Source organism: Caenorhabditis briggsae (genome assembly GCF_000004555.2).
Source record: "Caenorhabditis briggsae complete genome, chrI, whole genome shotgun sequence".
In the NCBI taxonomy this organism is placed as follows: Eukaryota; Metazoa; Nematoda; class Chromadorea; order Rhabditida; family Rhabditidae; genus Caenorhabditis; species Caenorhabditis briggsae.
Genome location: NC_013489.2, coordinates 8,863,773 through 8,872,269, shown reverse-complemented (window position 1 = coordinate 8,872,269; position 8,497 = coordinate 8,863,773). Strand labels below are relative to the sequence as shown.

At 36.4% G+C, this 8,497-nt stretch overlaps 2 protein-coding genes across 2 annotated transcripts; one reads left to right on the top strand and one right to left on the bottom strand.

Moving 5' to 3' along the window:
- Positions 1-900: 900 nt before the first annotated feature.
- Positions 901-1,651, bottom strand: CBG12378 (the record flags this gene model as incomplete). The annotated part of the gene is made up of 2 exons (XM_002639616.1): positions 901-927; positions 1,496-1,651. 2 exons carry the CDS (start codon positions 1,649-1,651, stop codon positions 901-903), a joined length of 183 nt encoding a protein of 60 aa, XP_002639662.1.
- Positions 1,652-5,394: 3,743 nt separating this feature from the next.
- CBG12379 lies at positions 5,395-8,455 on the top strand (the record flags this gene model as incomplete). The annotated part of the gene is made up of 6 exons (XM_002639617.1): positions 5,395-5,568; positions 7,076-7,468; positions 7,515-7,764; positions 7,814-8,127; positions 8,175-8,249; positions 8,300-8,455. The coding sequence occupies 6 exons, from the start codon at positions 5,395-5,397 to the stop codon at positions 8,453-8,455; spliced, it is 1,362 nt and encodes a 453-aa protein (XP_002639663.1).
- Between the last annotated feature and the right edge of the window lie 42 nt (positions 8,456-8,497).

Here is an 8,497-nt window from a genome sequence, read left to right as displayed (position 1 = left end):
AAATTTGAAAAAACAGTGAAAACGAGCGAAAAAATTTTAAAAGTTTGAATTCGCGCGCTTTTACTCACCGGGCGGCCTAGAAAAAACCTCGTCCCTAAAGGCTTTCAGCGTATTTTTCGATGCGTTTTTCTCGATGAAAGAATTTTTTTTGAATTTTTTCTTTATTTTTTTGCCAATCTACATGCATTTCTGCACATTTTGATGCAATAAAAAATTTCACCTTACACCACCTTTAAAACTTTTTTACGGATGATAGAAACCATATCCGAGATCGTCTGTGATAAGTTTGAGCACTTATCTCAAACTATCAAGCAAGATATGAAGCTTTGAAAACTTTTTTTAGACTTTTCGAGTTTTTGGTCAACTCGTTTTGTTTTATAAACAAATAAAGTTACCTTCATATTAGAAAACATGGGAGATTCGATATTTGATTGGGGTTTACAAAAAATACCACCTTCAACCAACTGGAAATCGCCTCCAAAGTCCAAAATCTCTCAATGGACGACTGTTTGACCCCCTAACATCCGAACAGAGACGAAAATCAAAAATCGAAGACGGAGGAATTGTAGAACCCTCCATTACAAAACTTTTGGTCTATTGATCATTATGATCGGTTAAATACTTGCAGAGTTTTGCAGGGTACAAATTTCAGTATAAAATTCCCAAAAACCCCCGATTTTTGACACTTTATTAAGATTTTCAAAAAAAAGAGGACCTAAATCAAAAATCGAAGACGGAGCAATTGTAGCAAATGTCTCTGCGGTATTGATGACGCTTTTATTTTTTGGATTCCGTGAGAACCTGATAGAGTTATGTACGGTTGAATGAAATCGGTTTTTATCAATTTGTTCAAAATGCTCCAATTTTCATAAAGTTTTGTACTGGTGATAGCTGAAGTCATCATCTATAGCTGATAGCTGAAGTCATCTGAATACATCAGATAGTTTTTTTTCTATTAAAATAGCTCAAATTCGTTCTTTTCAGTGGTTTCCATTACTCTAGTGATAAGCTTCTATTAGCCCAAAAAGAAGAGAAAAGGGGAGGGGCGTGAAAAATTAAATTTGGCTAGAGTGCAGACGACGAGAGAACTTTTCTAAAAACTTTCCTTTCACGCTGGGAGACCGTGTAGTTGGAAATTGTAAAGAATTAAATACTGTGGTTGAAATCCATAGGGTTATGGTAGTTTGAAAACGTCGAAGATTCCTGTAGTAAAGAAGTAAAAGTTTCGAACTCGGAAGTCGGAAGTTTGAAGTTCGAAGTCGGTGTGCTCGAGTAGATCCTTCTCTGCTGCCAGGAAGCTCAGCGTACGCTATTTGCTATTTCATTTTCTTTTAAAATTTGATTTCGGTCATTTGGTAAAAGGGGGACGTTCAGTGATAAACACCTAGCCATGAACCCCAAACAATGGCGACCCGAGGCCTTTTAGTACTTTTTTACTTCAATGACGTCGATCAGTCTTCAAAAAAAAAAAAAGAAATAGCAATGAGTAGCGCACCCAAAGCTTCCTGGCAGTAGGCAGCATCTTCCTTCCAGCATCAAGCATCCAACGTCGCTTTCCTTGCCGATCCTCCGCGAATCCCGGTAATCCTCGTCGAGCTTCGAAGTAGAAAGGCCAGTGGTCCTCGTAGGATCGGATCGGATCCCTTGCCATCCCAGCTGCCCTGGAACCACGTTGCAACTCGGACTCCTCAATGACTCCTCGGCCCGACTTCTGGTTGATTTCTGCGGCTTATATAGCCCCTGTAGATCAGATCTAGAGATAAGATAAGAAAAAAGCATGAAAGTTGTCAGCACACGCGGAAATTCTGATTTTTTTCTAATAAAACAAAATAAATTATTTATGAAAATGGTAGATTTACGTTGGAAAACTGTACACGGCGATTAATTTTGGAAATCGAGGTTTTCTAATTTTTTTTCTGATTTATCTTTTCCCGATACAGTGGAAAATCAGCTTTTTTGGCATTAAAAATTCTGGGTCAACAATTTTTTTTTTAAATAGGTAGAGATTGTAGAGAATTTAAAAACAAATCAAAAATGATTCAAAAAACGTCTGATTTGACCCAAAAATAAAAGCCCTGATAGATTTTCTAAAAAAGCAACTGAATTTTGTCATTTTTGAAGGGTTTTTGAAATTTTCAAAAAATCTGTTAAACTATTCGGCAAGGAAAGCGACGTTGGATGCTTGATGCTGGAAGGAAGATGCTGCCTACTGCCAGGAAGCTTTGGGTGCGCTACTCATTGCTATTTCTTTTTTTTTTTTTTGAAGACTGATCGACGTCATTGAAGTAAAAAAGTACTAAAAGGCCTCGGGTCGCCATTGTTTGGGGTTCATGGCTAGGTGTTTATCACTGAACGTCCCCCTTTTACCAAATGACCGAAATCAAATTTTAAAAGAAAATGAAATAGCAATAGATAGCGTACGCTGAGCTTTCTGGCAGCAGAGAAGGATCTACTCAAGCACACCGACTTCGAGCTTCAAACTTCCGACTTCCGAGTTCGAAACTTTTACTTCTTTACTACAGGAATCTTCGACGTTTTCAAACTACCATAACCTCATGGATTTCAACTACAGTATTTAATTCTCTACAATCTCCAACTACACGGTCTCCCAGCGTGAAAGGAAAGTTTTTAGAAAAGTTCTCTCGTCGTCTGCACTCTAGCCAAATTTAATTTTTCACGCCCCTCCCCTTTTCTCTTCGAATAAACTCAGACTTTCAGAGTTTCAGAATAAACTCAGACTTTCAGAGTTTCAGAATAAACTCAGACTTTCAGAGTTTCAGAATAAACTCAGACTTTCAGAGTTTCAGAATTCTTGAATTACTGTAATTTGAAAATTTATAGCGTTACTGTAATTTGAAAATCTATAAGGTTACTGTAACTTGAAAAATCTATAGGGTTACTGTAGATTGAAAATGTAGAGGAAAAATTGCCAAACAGAAGGTGTGAAATGGTACAATTAGGTTCCAAGGAGTTCAACTATTCATAGAAAAGTGTGAAATAATAGATACAGCGATAACAGATAAGTGTGATACCATAGTAAATACACCGGCTAGGAAAACATGAAGAGAAATTCGCTCAAAATGGGACCAAACAAAGGATATATTTTCAATGTCAAATTTCAAAAAAAAGGACGCCGAAATCGTACATATAGCTCTTTCTAGACTACCATACATATCATTCTTACATAAATAAATGAAGTTGCTCTGTCCGCAAATTTTGAAAAACTTGAAAATTGAATATAATTTGACGTGAACTTTTAAACAAAGAGTGAGTCGCGAAGCGACGAACAGTAAAAGAAAAAGGTGAATTCTAGATGTTTGAAGCACCGGAGGCGCGGTAAACAGGCTGGTATACTCTAATTAACTAGAAAGATCCTCTACATTTTCCAACTACAGTAACCTTATAGATTTCGAAATTACAGTAACCCAATAATTTTTTTCAAGTTACAGTAGCCTTATAGATTTTCAAACTACAGTAAGCCTATACATTTTCAAATTGCAGTAATTCTGAAATTCTGAAATTCTGAAATTCTGAAATTCTGAAATTCTGAAATTCTGAAGTTCTGAAAATCTGAAATTGCAGTAATTCTGAAATTCTGAAATTCTGAAAATCTGAAATTGCAGTAATTCTGAAATTCTGAAATTCTGGGAACCTGAGGTTTTGAGATTCGTAATTTGATATTCTGAGAGAGACTTCGAAATTTCTTTTTTGTCTATTCTCAAATTTTAGGTGTTCTGATGTGACTGATCTACGGCGATGGTGCTAATCTTGATTTCAGAAGACAGTCAAAAACTATAGTAATCCGACGTAAATCTACCTTTTACTTAATTTATTTTGTTTTAACAGCCTGTTTGCCGCGCCTCCGGCGCTTCAAACAGCTGGAAATGCCCTTTTTCCTTTACTGTTCGCCGCTTCACACTCTTTTTAAAGGTCACGTAAATATGTATTTTATTTTTCAGCTTTTCAAAATTTGCGGACAGACTGACAGAGAGAGAGAAACAAAGAGACGCAACTTCATTTATTTATTATAAGAATGATTAGAAAAAAATCAGAATTTTCGCGCGTGCTGACAACTTTCATGCTCTTATCTTATCTCTAGATCTGATCTACAGGGTCTATATAAGCTGAAGAAATCAATCAGAAGTCGGACCGAGGAGTCAATGAGGAGTCCGAGTTGCAACGTGGTTCCAGGGCAGCTGGGATAACAAGGGATCCGATCCGATCCTACGAGGACCACTGGCCTTTCTACTTCGAAGCTCGACGAGGATCACCGGGATTCGCGGAGGATCGGCAAGGAAAGCGACTTTGGATGCTTGATGCTGGAAGGAAGATGCTGCCTACTGCCAGGAAGCTTTGGGTGCGCTACTCATTGCTATTTCTTTTTTTTTTGAAGACTGATCGACGTCATTGAAGTAAAAAAGTACTAAAAGGCCTCGGGTCGCCATTGTTTGGGGTTCATGGCTAGGTGTTTATCACTGAACGTCCCCCTTTTACCAAATGACCGAAATCAAATTTTAAAAGAAAATGAAATAGCAATAGATAGCGTACGCTGAGCTTTCTGGCAGCAGAGAAGGATCTACTCGAGCACACCGACTTCGAGCTTCAAACTTCCGACTTCCGAGTTCGAAACTTTTACTTCTTTACTACAGGAATCTTCGACGTTTTCAAACTACCATAACCCTATGGATTTCAACCACAGTATTTAATTCTTTACAATTTCCAACTACAGTAATCCATTGGGTCTTTTAAGCACTAAAGCACTGAATCTAATTGACATCTTTTCACATCTCTTTTTGGTTCTCTTATAGATTTTTTGTCTGATCAATTTCTTGTCTTATCAATTTTTGGTTTTTTTGGGATTTTTATGGAATTTTGTAAAGTATCGCATTTTTGATTAATTATTGAATTTTTGAACATTTCGACTAGCATCATCCGGCCTACGGCCAGAAATTGAAGAGATATTCTTATTTGGTTCCATTTTGAGCCGATTTCTCTTCATTTTTTTTCTAGCCGGTGTATTTACTATGGTATCACACCTCTGTAAACCTTTTTTGGTTGTCGTTGTGGATTCTCGGCTACGGCCACCAGGGTTTCTCAGCGACAGCTTCGGTTTTTTTTGCACCGTATGAAACATGAATCCGACTCTTCGAACTCAAATTAATAATAATCCAGAATTCATGTGACACAAGTATCCTAAAATAACTACAAGAATAAGTTCAAAAACACAAAAAAAGTCTCCAATCTTGAGCACAAAAGTTGTGTTCTTGTCTCTCTTTGTCTGCGTCTCTTCACATAAAACACAGCTGAGAATCTAGGCATAAACTACGCGTGTGTTTTTCTTTGGGTATATAACGGAATTCAAAAGTACTGCAAAAGTTCTACTTTTTGAAAAAAATGAAGCAGCTTAGTATTCTGGAAAACGGAGATGGACTCTTCAATACTCATGTCACACTACAAGATGTTCAAGAAGTGATTCAAGAGCAATTGAATACGAAATCAATTCTCGGAAAGAACACCAAGTATATTCTAATTGGAGAAGGAAATGTAAGTGCTTTTTCAAACTCTAAGGTAAATTTTTGTAAGAAATTAACCAAACCTCTTTTATTTGATATTTGAATCTCCAAAAATATATACCGTATTTCATCTAAAAGAAGCCCACCGTCAACTTTGAGTTCAAATATCTCGGTTCCTGCGAAAAATATCAAAAATGTGTCAACTGATAAATTATTGGTGACCAGCAAGCTTCTACGCGATTTAATATGGTTTTTCACTGGTTTGTCGCTCCACTCCTCATTTTATCATAAAGGGTCACGTAAATCTATATTTATTTTTCAAGTTTTTCAAAAGTCCGCAGATCCTCAAGAGGACAGACAAACGCCTCTAGCGTTTTATATACCAGCAAGCTGGTGCGCCTTCGGCGAGATACCGTATTTCCTCTAATAGAAGCCCACCTCTAATAGAAACCCACCCCGCGAATAGAAGCCCACCCTCTAATAGAAGCCCATGGGCTTCTATTTTTCAATTTCTAAACCGAAAATTCCCCTATTTCTGAGTTACAGAATTCCTGTATTTTGAATTTCCAGTTTCTGGAATATCAGAATTTCATTCGGAATTTTGGAGTGTAGAATTGCAGAATTAAAACTTCGAATTAAAAAAACACCAAAGTTTAGAATTCTTAACTTCCAAATTGTCGAATTTCTAATTTTTTGAACACAATTTTTTTTGAAAATTATTCATTGAAAAATAGAAGTCCACCCTCTAATTGAAGTCCAACTCTAATGAAGCCCACCTTGGGAGAGAGGTTGGAAAATAGAAGCCAATGGGCTTCTATTAGAGGAAATACGGTATTAGGATAAATGCTTTTTTCCGTTCACAGAGTTTTATATCTTTTCTAAAAATCGAGATAATTGAGCTCAAAGTTGACGGTTTGGGTGGGCTTATATTAGAGGAACTATGGTATCCAAAATTACAGTTTTCGTTCAAGAACACAACATTTGAATCTCCACAAAAAGGATAATGAGATATCTTTTTCGTCTGAAATGTTTTCAAATGAATAAATCAATATCAGAACTCTAATTTTTCAGTTAACAACTTTTTTGAGAAAATTCTTTCAGATGATATACCGAACCGTAAATACTCTGTGAGAGAACCCTACTCTTTACTTTTTACTTTGTGCCAACTAAAAAAATATTGTTGATATTATGAGAAAAATTTTGTCAGTTGACCACTTTTTATATCTTTTACAGGAACCAAAATAATTGAGCTCAAAGTTTAAGATTTGGCTGGGATGCTATTAGACAAGATACGGTAAACGCCTACAAAAGGGATTAGGAACTTTTGTTGAAGTCTGAAACTTTTCAATTCAATGAATCCAAATCAGATCTCTAATTTTATAGTTAACAACTTTTTTGAGAAAATTCATTCAGATGATCTGTATGCTGCTCAGAACCGGACATAGTTTCAGTAATATTGATGCTTCTTTTAAACTGTTTATTGAATGATTCAAAAAATGAGCAACTTAAGAAAATAAGAAATCAACCGTACTTTGATTAATTCATCCGACGCTCCTTTTAAGGGAATCATGAGCCGAATCATACTAGTTGAACCTGATTGGACCGTCGATGCGGATCATCTTCCTTCGAAATTCGTTTTAAAAATCCCATATTGTGTTCATTTTCAAGGACTAATACGACAAATGATGGGATCAAATTCCATGAGCAAAGAACAAGAAGCAGGACTTATGATGATGTTGGAGGCAGAATCACATGGAGTTCACAACAGAGAAGTCAATATGAATACAATTTTGGAAAAGTGGGAAAAAGGAGAAACACTGCTCAATTCAAAAATTTACTTCTCCAAGAAGTTCGATTCTGATAATAAAAGTAAAGGATTCATCGGGATGGAATACGTTGAGAATAGTGTTGTCAGACATTTGTATGTCAATGTGAAACCGATAGAACTCTATCCAGTAAGAAAACTAGGAACACCTTTGTTTTATTAATTACGGTATTCAGGTTCTGAAATCACTTGCTTATTTCCAAGCCGGTACCCTTCAGTTGAACGAGGAAGAGAAGAATAGCATCAGTGGATTCGATTTTGCTAAAATGGCTGGACCAGCTCTAACTGCAGATGGAATTAAAGGAATTCTCCAGCAGGCTCGTCTTATCAACCTCGAAAAATTGGATGAAAAAGTGAAGAAGATTGAGGATTTTGGACATGGAGTTGTGAATTTTGAGCTAGCTTGTAACCTCAACAAATATGTTGGTAAGGAGCAAATCAAGTAATAAACTGAAGTAAACTTATTCTGACTCAGGAATCAATCAACCGGTATTAGTTCATGGAGATTTATGGTCCACCAATATTCTATGGAAGGAGAGAAACGGAAAACCAATTGCAGATAAAATAATCGACTACGCGGTAAGTAGACCCAGACTTGTTAACATTTTCGAAACGTACATTATTCATGGAATACATATGGGAAATCCAGCTGAAGATATAGTCCGTCTCTTCGTATCAACTCTCTCTGGAGCTGATAGACAGACTCATTGGAAGCATCTCTTGAATCAGTTTTATATATATTTCTTGGAAGCTCTTCAAAGTGAAAAAGCACCATACACCCTTGATCAGGTAAGTTGTTTATCGATGTATGTATTAGACTTTTCAGTTAATTTCAGTTGAAAGAATCCTACCGTTGCTACTTTGTCACTGGAGGACTTGCTTTGTTGCCTCTTTTTGGCCCTGTCACTCAGGTAGTCTCTTTTGTAGAAGACCACCTATAATATATAAAGAATACATTCAGGGAAAACTGATGATGTGCTCAGAAAATGAGGATAAAGAGGGGTACAAACGAGTCATTACGGAAAAGATGGAACGTCTTTTGGATGATATTGAGAAATATCATTTGCTCTCCAGAAATGTCACAAAAAGCTACAAAAAACCGGTAGCGAGAAACTAAATGTTAACTTATTTTTCATCTCTCTTTTATGAATAATCTGTA